We start from the raw sequence: 13,622 nt of genomic DNA on the forward strand, positions 1-13,622 counted from the left end.
TATTTTACTTTACTAATGTTATTAACTCTCTCCTGTTAATGTTTTATATTATTCCCAGGTTATTACTGTTTTAATCCCTTTGATATCAGAATTGTACTGTTTTACTGGCTCCTGCCACAATAAATTAGATTGATTGATTGCAGCTTGCCGAGCTGGTAAGAGCCAGCATCTCGATGAGGTGGGGCTGGCTGAGGCCCAGAGTGCACTGTGACTTCACTCCCCACAAGGTTGCTTTTGAGGCACAAAGTGGGGCTGACTGGGCGGGGGGGAGCCTCTTGTGCATCCAGGCTGCCCTTCAAGGAGGGTGGGGAGGGCTTATTTGATTGTGGTGCATCCCCCCTCTCCCTGCAAGTAAAAAGGAGGCTTTAATAATTTAATTTAATTAGCGTCCACCCCCAAAAAAATCCTGGCTACAAGGCTGGGGGTGACCTGTCGTCTGAGTGCCGAGGAAGGCATGCCGCTTCACTTGACCATAATAGTGCTTGGTTGGTGCCTTGCAGGCAGCGCTGCTCCCTGTTTTTTAGGTAGAAGCCTGGGACTGTATGTTGTGAATAGCAAGCGAGAGGGGGGCCTGCAGAGGCAGGTGTTTCGGCTCATACATGCACAGAATTGACCCACTTGTCCAGTGAGAAGATGGTGGTGGTTGGTGTGCAGTCATAATGGCATCTCACTCATTGGTAACTTGTGTCTTGTAGACTGGGGAAAGAAAAAACTAGTTTGCACTCTGGTGCTTAAAGGAAGCTTTTTGTGAGTTGGTAGTTTGGTAATTAGGAGCCAATGAGGCAAAAGAACCTTTTGTGTAGTATCAAAGATAGTCAAGCAGGCTGCCCTGTTCCCTTGGTATCTCCTGGAATCAGAAGGCTAAAAGTTTTCCAACAGTTAAAATGCAGAGATTAATTATTTTGTTGGGAGCCAGATTTGGGGCAGTAAAGCAATTGTAGCTGAAAGAGGAGGGAGCACTTTGCTGGCCTGATAGTGAAGAAAAACTCATGGCTTTAGAAGGGTGACACCTTCTAACTAGAACGCAGAAGGCTGGTTGTGTTAGATCTGGGGGGAGGTGGCGGGGGGAAGGAAGGATCAGCCTTTAGCACTCACTTTTTGTTTGCCCTTTGCCCCTGCAGTTAGACTTCGCTGATATTTGGGATTCTTTTTTTCATGATCACTGGTTTAATTTGTATGTACAGTTCATCTTTTGTTTTTATAAAATTGGTATCGTCTTGGTCATGGCTGTGATGTGAAGGTAAATTGAAGTGCAGCGGCCAGGAAAAGCCTGTGGTTCTTTAAGCACTATTCTTCAAAGCAAAGAACCAGAAGAAGATGGCTTAGTTTCCGGAAGGCCTATCCTGGAATACCTGTACAAGCTTTAGGGGGTGACAGGCAGAGAAAGGTGTTTTTATTTCTCATGTGGTTAGTAAAATAATGCTGGAACGGTAAGCTCCTCATTAAGGTCTAGTAACCTGGGATGTGGGTCAGCTGGGCGCTGCCTCCACTCCACTGGTACCGCTGATGTACTTCACCTCAGGCATAAATATCAACACCTTAACTGGTTTTGGTTATTGTACTTTTCCTCCAGATTAAATTGACTAACTGCTGCTGCCACACTGCTCCTCAAAAACTGTGCAGAAAAACTGATTGGTGGAGGAGGCTGAACTGCTGTCCTTGACTAGACAGGTTGAAGTGTGCAGAATTGTACGTTGGCTGTTACACCAAGTAAACATACAACTGTGAACGTTTAGCTTTTAGTGATCCAGTCTGAAATTTGTAGCAGCTTGTATGGAATGGAACTAACCCTCTCTGGCTGAGGACCCTCCGATGTAGGCACAATTTCCAGATCTGGTTTTGTTTTATGGGAGTCAGTGGTGTCACTAGGTGGCGCTGTGTCTCTTCCCCGTGAATGGTTTGTTGTGCTGGTGGCGAATGGGGGTGGGGGAGGCATTTTTGCACTTCTCTCATTCCAAGTATCCTCTTTCAGACTTGGTCAGGCTTCTCAGGTCATCTAAATAAGACTCAGCACAGCAGCATAATTGATCCTGTCTCCTGTTAGATAGCTATTATTTCTCAATAGGACTTCTTGCCACTCTCTGGATAAAGTACTAATTTAGAATTAAATTTAGGAAGTGTGAAGTCTCAGCTTGTGAACTTGAGTTGTCTAGTGTTTTGTCAGCTTGGACTGTAACTTTAAAAGTTCTGGGGTTGCTGTTTAATGCTGAGTATTAGATTTACAATGTTTCAAACTTGAATATTCTGCAAATGCCATGTAACTGCATGAATAGGGTAGATTCCAGCTCACAGCTGATGATTGGGAACTATGTACTTAATTTCTAGTCTAGATCTAGGAGTGGCCATACTTTGGATATTTTGAAAGTGATTGTTATATTGCTGAACTCTTTTTAATGAAGCTTCACTGGTCATAATACTTATGGAAAAATTTCAGAGTGCAGTCAGCAAAATCCATGCGTTATACCTCATCTGAACATGATAACATACCTTAAATTCCAGCAATGTATGTCATTCAACTGATAGAACATCTTGAAGTGTTTCTCTGAAAAGGATTAGCAAACCATAAACCGCTTTTATTATGTGAGCCGCCCTAAGCCTGCCATGGCGAGGAGGGCGGGGTACAAATTTAAATAAATAAATAAATGTCCTGTTCTGTTCTGACACAACCTATGGTACTTGGAGATGAATTATAGGGTCCTGGGCAGCATCTTATTTGCAGACCATAATTTTTAGCATATTAGGACGTGGCGCCTGCAGGCTGAGGTGCCGTAACAGCTGCGGAACAGACTTTGAGCTCCCTTGTTATCTCTTTGAGCCCTTCTGTACACTACCAGTATGACTCCAGGCTTTTCTTTCCAATTGTAAGGCTCAGGAAGTTACTCAGAATGGAAGCTCAGATGTTCAGGGTTTATCCAGGAATGCGCAGTACTGGCGTAGAGAAGGCTAACTCAGAGGGAGGCTCAAGTACATACCCCTCATTTGTATTTCAAAAACAGATTTGCATGAAGACAGTATTAAAGATTGGAAGGTTTATATTTAAATAAACATCCTTTGCCTGTTTACGTCTTGGACGCTTTTCCAATTTAGGTTTTCAGTCTGTTTGTAACAAATAAGAAAAAAAATTACTGTGGTTAGAGCCAAATTGTTTTCCCGTACAACTGGTGTGTATTTCTTTCAAATCCCATCTAATTCCTCCTAGATATTAGTTGGTTATAGCTGCATTTCTGAAATTGGTGAACCATCTGAAATGAAATAAAAAAGGGTCTAAATGAACTAGTCTGCCAGCATAAAAGAATCTTTCTTAGCAATACTTGCAGCTTGGAACATTGCCAGGACTGTACAAGCTGGAGAAAGCAACTGTGCAAGAGACACCGAAGAAGGAAAGGCATGGCTGTCCTGTAGGAAAAAATCACTCTTTTAAAAAAGTCGCTATGACCCCAAACTGTCGTTGCACTTGGGGTATTCCCTGACCACTACTGAGAATATCTTTTGTATGTTGCTGTAGTGCCCAAATCAAAAGTATTGTGAAAAAAAGAATAATATTTATCTACCGCCAGCTTTCTCCTATTTTCCTCTTAGAGATGTGACTTGTATGGTTTATACAGAATGTATTTTCCTGAGCTATAGTTGCTGGAAGTGAATTAGAGGCCCCATTCCCTTGGTGGTGGGGAGCTCCTGCTCCAGTTGCAGCAGCAGGAGAAAAATTAAAAACAAAATAATTGTGTGTAGCAATATGTTCTGTTGTTTTTTTTAAAGGGCACGACATAGGTAGCTCTAGGAGTCACCAGAAACTCTGTGGTGCTGCAGTCAGCATAATGGCTCCTCTATATCCCCACTCACAACCCTCCCTCTGGTGGTCAGGCACTACCTGGCAGCCCAAAAACAGTGAATAAGATTGCTGTTTCTTTTTACTGCATGTTCAGATACTGTGTTAAAATGAGCCACCCCATGACAAAGTGTTCCTGTGGAGGAAGAAATTGGAAGTGAATTGGCTTATAGTCTTCCAAGGCATAGCAATCTGCAAGGCCACTCCCCCCCCCCCACCCCCCCCCCCCATGATTAAGGAGGCACATTTCTCAGTCTTTTGAGTCTGCCAACACTTTTTCAACCCCTTACTTCAGCTTCTGCTTGATTTTTTCTCTCCAATCCTTCACTTGTTCTCTGCAGCAGGTCTCCAATATGTATGCCAGTTGTTGGTTTGTAGAAGCATATATTAATGTGAAGGCTAGACTGAGGCCTCAGGTGCATGACGTGGTGTCTTGACGTGCCTCAGTTCTGCAGAAAGCAAGAGCAGGGATCTGATCTAAAGAACCGTCTCTGTGAGCCTGCCTTCCTGGTATTTTTCTCTCCGTCTCTCTCACTTCTGGTTTCTGACTCTGAGGGGAAAAATAATGTCAAGGGAACAGCATGGCTGGTGGGAGGGAGCGGTGTCGCATCCCCCCCGTCTATGTAAATTCAAACCTCATGTTACGTATGATTAGGAGTTATTTGCGTTTAAATCTACCGCCGCTGTGTATAGCTTGGGCCTAAATGATGAATGTAATCTTCTGTCCCCCTTGCTCATAGATCGCCTTTTGTGGGAGGGAAATATCCACTGCAAAGCTCTGTGACTGAGGTGGACTACTTCAGCTTCTTGTTTTCAACCCTTACAGGTAACTCTTGTGAAAGTAGTAAAGGAATGGAATTTGCTTTCCGCATAATAATACTGTTAGGTTGCATTTGAAGAAAATAACTACAAGATGATTAAAAAGGAGTGCAAAGTGTGAGTAGCAACAGGCCCCTTTCACATTACGGTTCTAAACTGGATGATCTTCTTCGTGGTCTCTGTGCATCACACCCTTGGGAATATACTGCGCCTGCGCTGACCTTCTCGGTACCGGTAGCTAGCAAAAGGGATTTTCGCGCCTCTCCCAGGTCACGCGCCGGCTCCACTGCGCATGACCAAGGAGGGGCACGCAGATCCCGCCAGTTCCTTCTGACCGCCGCCCAACAGCCTTCAAAGAAACAAGATGGACTGCTCAGGAAGGGTTTAAACCTAACAGCTGACGAGTGGACCCACCCCACTGTTAGGTTTAAATGGCTTGCAGTCATTTAAACCTAGCAGCTGATAGGCGAACCCCATGCCGCTCAGCTGTTAGGTTTAAATGGCCCTGAACAACCAAACTGGACAAAAGTTCAGTGAATCAGGGAAGGCACCTTCTCCAAATGTCAGTTCACGGGCTCCGAACTGGCCCAAGTGTGAGTTGGTTTGTGCCCATCCCTAGTTTTATGTCCCATTTTGGGATAGTTAAGCATGTGCATAGGCCTCCCCTTGCAATTGGTGTGACTTAGGCACTTGTAAAAGGAGGCTGTTGAAAATACTTTCCTGATCATGTAAGAAGAGTCTTGCTTTGACTGGTGTTTTATACTTACACGAAGTGTAAGAATGTCCTTATGAGCCTCTAGTATATTTCTGCTGTAGGCAAAATAATGGAACTGTGGTTCGTTTTGGGGGTTTGAGTCAAATTTTCGGCAATTTCTTTCCCCCAGGCTTTTCCAAAGAAGAACTGACAAGCCTGCAGAGCATTAGAGGAAGACCCCACATCAGCCAAACACAACTGTCTCCTGTCCAGCTGTACCTGACAGATCTGGATCAGTTTTTGTATCACTGGGCTGTGACAGAGGTAATGTCATCCATGCTGAGAAGTACTGCTGTTCATTTCCTTCCTTCCTTCCTTTTTTTTTTTTAGGATAGGCTTTTGCAGACTTTCCAAGGGTGAGAAATGTTTGTTTAGAATAAAATTCTAAGCAGAATTAGCAGGGCGGCTAGAATAAGGGGATGCTAATATTGGCTGCAGCTGACAAATCGTTTATTTCAGGGCAGTCTGACTGAAGCCTAAGGACAACATCAGAGTAAGTGGTTCCTGGGCGACAGCCATTGACGGCACTGCCCAAGTAATTGCTTTTGCTTCTTCCTGCAAGGCCTGTTGGCCTTAGCAACCTTTGCGTTATAAGGGTGAATTGAAAGGCTTGCTGGTCATCAGTTTCTGTCCATCGCCTAGGAACCTGGCAAGGAATGATGGGTTCGTACTGATTTGAGCTGGAAATGTCCTGGTGTTTCGTCTGCATTGCTATGCAGCAAGACCTCTTCTCTTTGAAAATCAGCAGAGGGGGAATTTACTTTGCTTAGCTAAGCCTGTTGCAGTGAGGAATGTTGTGATTTTAATGAAAGGTGCAAAATTTCCTCTCCGGTGGCTTTCTCCTTAGCATGTATTTGCCTTTTTCCTCCTGGCTTTACCAGCTGGGGGAGAAAGTGAAGCTGGGCTTATGTATGAGGTGGTTTTCTCAAACCTTAGGAAGAAAGGTTGCTTTTCTCTTTTTGCCACTCTACGATGACGGTGCTTTGATTTCTGGAGACACTGTCTGTCGCTTTTGACTTCTTCTAGTTCCAGCTCTTCAGTGGTTAGTGATAGTTCATATATTTGGCCATAGTGATCTGTGCTTCCAGGATAGAGCACTGTAATGTGCTTAATATGGGGCTGTCTTTGAATGAAATCTGGGCAATTCAGTTGGTGCAAATATATGTCAGCCTGTCCGTTAAAAGGCTGTTGGGAGTACCTTAACCTTCACTGGCTGACAACTGGGGTTTGGGGCCAGTTCTCGCTACTGATGCTGTCCTTTAAAGCTCTTCATGACCTGGGGTCACATGTCTGAAGAATTGCCTCTTCCAACATGCTCCTGTGTGATGGCATCTTCATTCTTCCTAGTAGCAGCTCTTGGCAGTCTTCAGCAAACTCTGTAACCATCTAGGCTTGGGCTTTTTTAGCGTCTTCTTCGTGCCTGTGGAACAGCCTCCTAGATGAGGTCCAGAAGGGTTCTACCCTCCAGCACTGCTGTAGCAAAGAAAATTTGGAGCAGTCTGAGTCTAGGCTACTGGAAACAGATAGACGTGTCTTAAAGCAATGGTTTCAAATGTTGATTTAAGTTTATTTTATGTTTCGCTGTTTTTAATCATGTGATTTTGTATGGTCTTGCTGTTGGTCAAGGGAAAGGTGGGCTTAAATATTTTGAGGAAGTGTTCTAGTTGATTACTGATGTCCAAAATTAGTTAGGGCCCCTCCTCATGGTTACTAGCCCTGTTTTCTGAGCCGGAGTAGTTAACCCTTTCCTGACTGCCTTACTAAGGCAAGAGATTTTTCTGTTGTCTAAGGCCCCGAACCCAGTGCTTCTGCTGCTGGGTTTTGTTCATAATGTGTCCCTCTTGTGGTAACATTGGACTGGCATCCTGAAGCAGTACTTCAGGAATATGTCTAGCAGCAGCAAGGTAAAAAACACATATTGTTCTCCTATAAAAGAGGAGGTTGAGGATGGGTATTAACATCCTGCACAAATAGATCAAGGGCTTGATCTTACCACGGCTTGATTTGAACCTTTGCTTCCTGAGAAATGGCACATGTGTGATTCCAAAACTGGCTTGCCAAGTAACATAGCCAAAAAATGGACATGAGCCAAATGGGTTGACTGTAGTATTTTTCAGGAACTCTTAGGACGGTTCATTTCTGGCATTGCGAGCCAGGTGTAGGAAGACTGTATTGGTGTAAGGCTGAATCCCTTTGACGTAGTAGTGCCAGCTGTGCTTGGTATATTCTTTCTTAGTCAAACCGATTTTGCTTTCAGATGACGGCACAGGTAATGTGGGCTGGGTTGCAAGCAAGCCAGAACCCTCTGAAGCACTTCAGTTTCTCAGTGTATTCTCATGCCAGGAGCAGAATCTTTTGTGACATAAATAGGTTTGACAGGGCAGAATTACCAGTGGTTTGAATGGTTGTTAAAAGCTGCTTTGACATGAGAGGGCTAAACTCATGAGATGTAGAAGGAAAAACACTCCTGATTCAGTGACCCAGTGCCAAAAAGAACAAGGATAACATTTGAAAAAGTTCAGGATTAAAAGGGGGAAATCATAAAAGCCACCTTGCAAATCCGTATTACTCAAGGCAGTGGGGAATAGGGTTGCACTTTGAGGCAAAACAGTGCAAATTGGTAGGATGGTATGTGGAAGTTACAATTAAGGAATTCACTTGGAGTGCTTTTCCATAATTTTTAGTGGAATTAATATTTTGATGTTTGGGCAGAAGGATGGCAATTCTGTTTTTAGTCTAGGGGGCTATATTCAAGTTTCCCTACTTGTTCACTATAGAAAATGTTCAGTCACACTGTTATGCATACGTATATTCGTTCCCCCTCGCCTGCCCTGGAGCTTTTGTATTTGGAGAGTAGGGTGCTGCTGTGATTTGCTCTCAGTCGTTGCTGGCCTGTAATTCTGTGATATAAACACACGTGGCCCCAAATTTCCCTCCATTCTCCTGGCCATTAGAAAAAAACAGGACTGTCCACTAGTTAAGATTTTCATCCCAAGCCATGCTGCATGTGCCCCTGCCTAGAATAACAGTGCATGTGGCACCCGCAGAGACAGGTTCTCCCCCCCCCAGTGGGTGGCACCCCACCTATGGAATGCTTCCCCTGCCTAGAAGGCCACCTTGTGTCTATTCGTTAAACTTTTAGTTGGTGGGATATTTTTATATGGCTAGGCTTTTAGTGGAGTTGCTATTTCATCCTGACTATGGGAGGGAAGGACTGGAGGGACAGTGGGAGATGAGAGAAATAAAGAAAGGTGTGTGAAGGATAGAAGCAAGGAGAGGGGAGAAGCTGTGAGGGCTACAAAGGGGAGGAAAGGGGCAGGCAGTGGGAGATTAACTGGGGTGGTGGTCAAACACACACCCCCCCAATCCTTGCAGGCCCCCTGCTTGTTTTGATAATCTTATACTGACCTTATTGCTGTTTTCATTGCTGGTTTGTGGTTAGTTGTCTTTTGTTTTTGCCAGATGATCATTTTAGTTTTATTTTTGACTGATTTTGATTGGCTGCTATTGAGTTATGTTAAGTGGTATATTTTGTTTTATGATTTTATGTTGTGGGTGACCTCAGTTCTGTTCTGGGGTGACAGCAATAGGAATATGTGTTTCCTAGGAGGCTTCTGTCTGCAAATGTGTTTCAGACACTAAGTGATCTGAGAAAAGAAATTGAATTAGCAGTTGGACTGACAGCCATACCCACCTTCCCTTCTGGTTAAACTTCCATACATGGGTAGAAGAAAAAGATTTTGTGCACAGGTGCAACCATTCCTGAAAGGACACCTGGCTCTATGTCATCATCATTTCTTGTTTAGTACATACCATAATGTTCTAAGAATAAATCCTAGGAAATTGTGTGTTTTTTAAAAAAATGAAACTAATAAGATGTGTAAATATAAGTGTCGGCATGATTTTCAGTTTGATAATGTAGAAGGTGGAGCTTGTTCTCCATTTCAAGCAGGAAATGTTTATTAGCATTGGATCTGTAGCCTCAATATTGACCACAGCCTGGGAGCAATTTGTTCTTGCTGCAGTCAGCTTTTTGTCCCTGGAGGGCTCATGTCAACACGGGTTTGCTGACTTGCCAGGTTACCAGATAAGGCTTCTAAAGAATGCTGTCATTTTACTTTCTTGTTTGTCTGTTCTCCCGCAGTGTGCAGTAGCCAAATACTTTAAGATTTTTTAAAATTACCTTTTTTATTGTCTTCCTTTGAAAACTTCAAATTAAAGTGTGGTAAGGAAGTATAACTGAAGCTACCTTCTCGTGATTCACAATGCCCCGAATTTGTTCAGGTTGCTGCAACTTAGTGTGACATGACAAACAGATAATAAACCTGGTGGGGAATGGGCATTATGTGCTTCTTAGCTTAACCACTCCCCCGACGTTCAGCCCAACACCAGCACAGACTGGGTCTGTGCTTGTTCACCCCCTGTCATTAGGAACCCTCAAAAAGCAGCAGTCCTGATCGCATAAGTTCTATGTTGATTAGGCTGAATGCTGAACCCACTCCCCCCTCCATGCATATTGCCTTATGTCATTACAGCAAGAAATCAAATTCAGGGCTTATAGAGGGGACAACAGAAGTAGGCTGAATAGGCTGTTCGTGCAACAACGTCTGGAAGTGAATCATCTATTTTTTGTGTTCTGATGATGGATTAATAGACAGCAGTGTGTTTGAATTGAAATTTCAAGTAGAGACCTACTACGTATGCATAGTAAACAAATACATCTTTGCATGCTTTTTTGTTCTTGTTATTGTAACAGATGGTGAGCCAGTGCCTGTCTGCTATACCTTCTCGAAGCCAGTGTATAGATATTGTCCAAAGTGGCATTTGTAAGTACCTGGTAGGTAGTATTTTTAAACGTATTCCATGTTCAATCTGTTCCTGTATTTTCATTTGAAGCCAGTTATTCACTGTGGTAGTAGAAGTCTGGTGTGGATGAATATGTTTGCTGCCTTTGGCGGGGCTTGTGAGTTTGAATTGCAGACTTCTAAGTGATCAGAACCGGTATCAATTCATAGGACATAGTTTTTCACCTTATAAGCTGTTGCAGAAATGTTCATGTTATCTTGACGATCGTAAAACCAGTGAGCTGCACCTGCCAAGTTAAAAGTGAAAGCAGTAGTAGTGTCACCTTGGCCACCAGTATTCATTGATCTCTCCTGTATGAAGCAGTGTGGCTATAAGGCCATACCATTTGCTGTATAGTTTAAAATTGTGATTCCTCATTCTTACTCTTTAGCCTACAGATGGCCAGTGCCTCTGTTATGCATGTAAACCTGGCTCCCAAGCAATGCTCCCTCTAAGCTGTGGAGTCTTGTGAGCAAAACTTATACTTTGTGAGCTACAGGCATGAAAGTTGTGAGCGAGCAATTTGGCTACTGCATAAATTAGTTTGCTCTGGAGCCCTCCTTCCTGAGCGAAGACAAAGATGTGTGAGCCGGAAGCTAAAAAACTGGGAGCTAGCTCACACTCAGCTGAGAGAGAACACTGCTCCCAAGACATCCAATGCTGCAGTGTGCCTTATTCCTGCAACCATATTTCTCTGCCACATTCTCACGGTGTGTCTTGAGCTTCATGTGCTGCACCGGGTACTTCACTATTGGTGATTTAAGTAGGTGTCAGTTCATGAGATCGATGCAACTCAACTTCCACTAGGAAGGGCGGGCAGATTTTATATTGGAAAAAATGTAACTGCTTGAAGGGCAAGTGGGAGTTATTGCTGGAATTGTCCTCTTGGACAGCTGCAAGAGGCTATGTGAAAGGTAATGAATTTGTTTTCTCTCCTAGGCAGGGCTGACTGTAATACCTGACAGCACGGCTGGATCTGTTTTGTGTGCCATTAGTAAGCTCTTGGATCAAGCCTGCCTCCTTAATGAAAATCTCTCCAAGTTCCTGGCTTCTCTGTGCTGCAGCCTCCTTTTCCTCCTTTTAACGATAGAGAGAGAAGATGAAGAACACCTTCAGAAGAGGTAAGCTTTTTAATGTTGGCACTTAACTCTGAAAACATCTGCATCTCTAACAGCCACTTCAGTAATGTTTGGCAAAGAACTGCTGCTTGCGCAGGAGGGTATAGACTGTGGACCCAATTGTATCCCCGCAAACAGTCACCTTAATCTTTGGATTTAGCCTGTGGTTTCATTAGGAACCAGAAAAATTAAACTTAAGATACTGGATTTTATTAGCGTCCTTGTTCTAAGACACTATTGGCTGTTAAGTAGTCTAGTCCTCGAACTCACCAGCGTTTTATAATTTAGAAGAGTTTTCAGGAATGGCAACGTGCCATTTTTTAAATTGCGTTGAGCCCAAAATAGGCTAAGGATAAATCAAATAAGTGTGTTTACTTCTTCATTCGGGATGCCTTTTAGGAGTTTCTTTTTTCCATAGTAGGAAGTGTAATCTGATTTCAGGTGTTTCCTGAACTTTTTCTGCATTCGTCTTCAGGCTTTTAAAAGTAATAATAGTAATAGAATGCCAGGCATTCCAAGGCAGTGTGTAACGTTTTGTGTGATAACTTTGTTTTTTCTTCTTTGCATCCATTGAACTGTTAGAAATCTGTCCTTCAAAGCCTGTATCGTTCACCTGTCCTTTCACAAAACTTGTAGCAAATTAAGGAGTACACTTGGTCCTCCCCCACCCCCCGTTCACTGGCTGTGTCTGTGCTCTCATCTGCTACCTGCAGGGATGTACTGTGGGCTTCCTGTATCTCACTGCTAACTGCCCTGCCTCGAGTGTTGCGGCTAATGTTGCAGAGTCTTCAAGTGGGCAGAGTCCGTCGGGAAGAACTACCTGTCCTTGCCCAGCTCCTTCGTTTGTTAATGCAGCATGGACAGCTACGAAGTCATATGGTGACCAATGAGTTCCTGGTGAAACAGATTGTCAAGGATATTGTGGTAGGAGGCCATTTTTCTCACCGTGTTTTAGTCTCGCTGCAGTGTGAGCATGACTGTGCAGCTGGCCCAAGCCCACAAGTTGCCAACCTGTCCTTTAATGAGAGCTACTTTCGAGTAAGGAGAACTATCCTGAGTTTCTCTCCTAGAAACGTGTAGACTGGGAAGAGCACCAGAAATAAAGCCACTGCAGCAGAGAGAATTCTTGTGAAATAAAAGCTGGGGGGGGGGGGGGGGGGGGGGATAGAGCAGATCTTTTCAGGTCTCTTCCTGGGTCTTGTAGGGACTGCACGAGCTAGTAGACCCTTGCCTTAGCCTGGTGCCCACATTTGGAAGCTGGTCTTTGTTTCCCTATGAGATGGCCCTTGGTACATTTTTACCAAGGCCAGTTCTCAAGCTGTCTACCAAGCATTTCAGGCTCTCTTTTTTTTTTCCGGGTGTGTGTGTGTGTGTGTGTGTCTCAGAAGTTTTCATGTTGTTTTTACAAAAGGTTCTCTTTTGTTGCGGTTAAGTCTGATTCCAAGTCAGTTCAGTTATTTTACCCATAAGTAACATTAACTGTCATTTGGTATGATCTAGAAAAAAACCCTTAATTTGACAACTTTAGCTTGTTTCCTACAGTATGCTGAAAAAAACAGTATTTATTCTAAAACTGAGCATCCAGCTGCATGGCTTGAAGACTCCAAGCTATAACACAGTGTGTTCTGATTGACAGGCGCTGAAGAGTGGCGATGCCCAAGAGCAGTGGCTGACAGACCTTCATTACTATTTCAACGTATGCCTGGCCTCACATCCCCAGGGAGCTGGTGCCATTAACACAGTATATTAAGGAGAACGTCTGCATTTAACTGAATGTGTTTTGTTTCTGTTACGGATGCAAAATATCAATTTTATGTGCAAATTAAAGTTTTTAAAAATCTGTTTGCATTTTGGTACCAAAAAAGTTACTTTTATTGCCCTGGTAGAGAAATTTAAAAACAATTGGTCCTGAATGCATAGCTTTTTGAAAGCAACTGATTGCCGTAGGAGACAGTAAAGGACAATCCCGGTGTCAGAAGAGAAAGACAATCTAAATGCTCGTTTGTGCAACTCCGTATAGAATGTTAAAAGAAAAGTAGATAATTCAATATTTTTCCTATAAAGGGGTTAACTTTTTCTTTCCTTGCCACATTAAGCAGAACTTCAACTTGGCCTGCATGTAAATACCAGCTCAGGCATATCACTTCAGCAGTAGCAAGATGCCTCCTTGCGGATCTGGGCCTTACAGATCATAGAGGTGGACCCGGAGAGGTACTCTCACTACAGTGCTTTAAGGCACCACACAAGATGGCAGGCTCCC

The 13,622-nt window shown here is 43.5% G+C and overlaps 1 protein-coding gene across 1 annotated transcript in view; it reads left to right on the forward strand.

Moving 5' to 3' along the window:
• Positions 1–13,200, forward strand: part of TEX10 (testis expressed 10) — a 33,849-nt gene extending 20,649 nt beyond the window's left edge. The window contains exons 10-16 of the mRNA XM_015405536.1: positions 696–747; positions 4,567–4,652; positions 5,530–5,663; positions 10,156–10,236; positions 11,184–11,365; positions 12,076–12,286; positions 12,999–13,200. Of these exons, the coding sequence (XP_015261022.1) occupies positions 696–747; positions 4,567–4,652; positions 5,530–5,663; positions 10,156–10,236; positions 11,184–11,365; positions 12,076–12,286; positions 12,999–13,112 (860 nt within the window). The 3' untranslated portion in view covers positions 13,113–13,200. The remainder of the gene's footprint in view (positions 1–695; positions 748–4,566; positions 4,653–5,529; positions 5,664–10,155; positions 10,237–11,183; positions 11,366–12,075; positions 12,287–12,998) is intronic.
• The last annotated feature ends 422 nt before the right edge of the window (positions 13,201–13,622 follow it).

This window comes from Gekko japonicus, unplaced genomic scaffold (assembly GCF_001447785.1).
Source record: "Gekko japonicus isolate JY-2015 unplaced genomic scaffold, Gekko_japonicus_V1.1 scaffold1085, whole genome shotgun sequence".
Taxonomy (NCBI): domain Eukaryota; kingdom Metazoa; phylum Chordata; class Lepidosauria; order Squamata; family Gekkonidae; genus Gekko; species Gekko japonicus.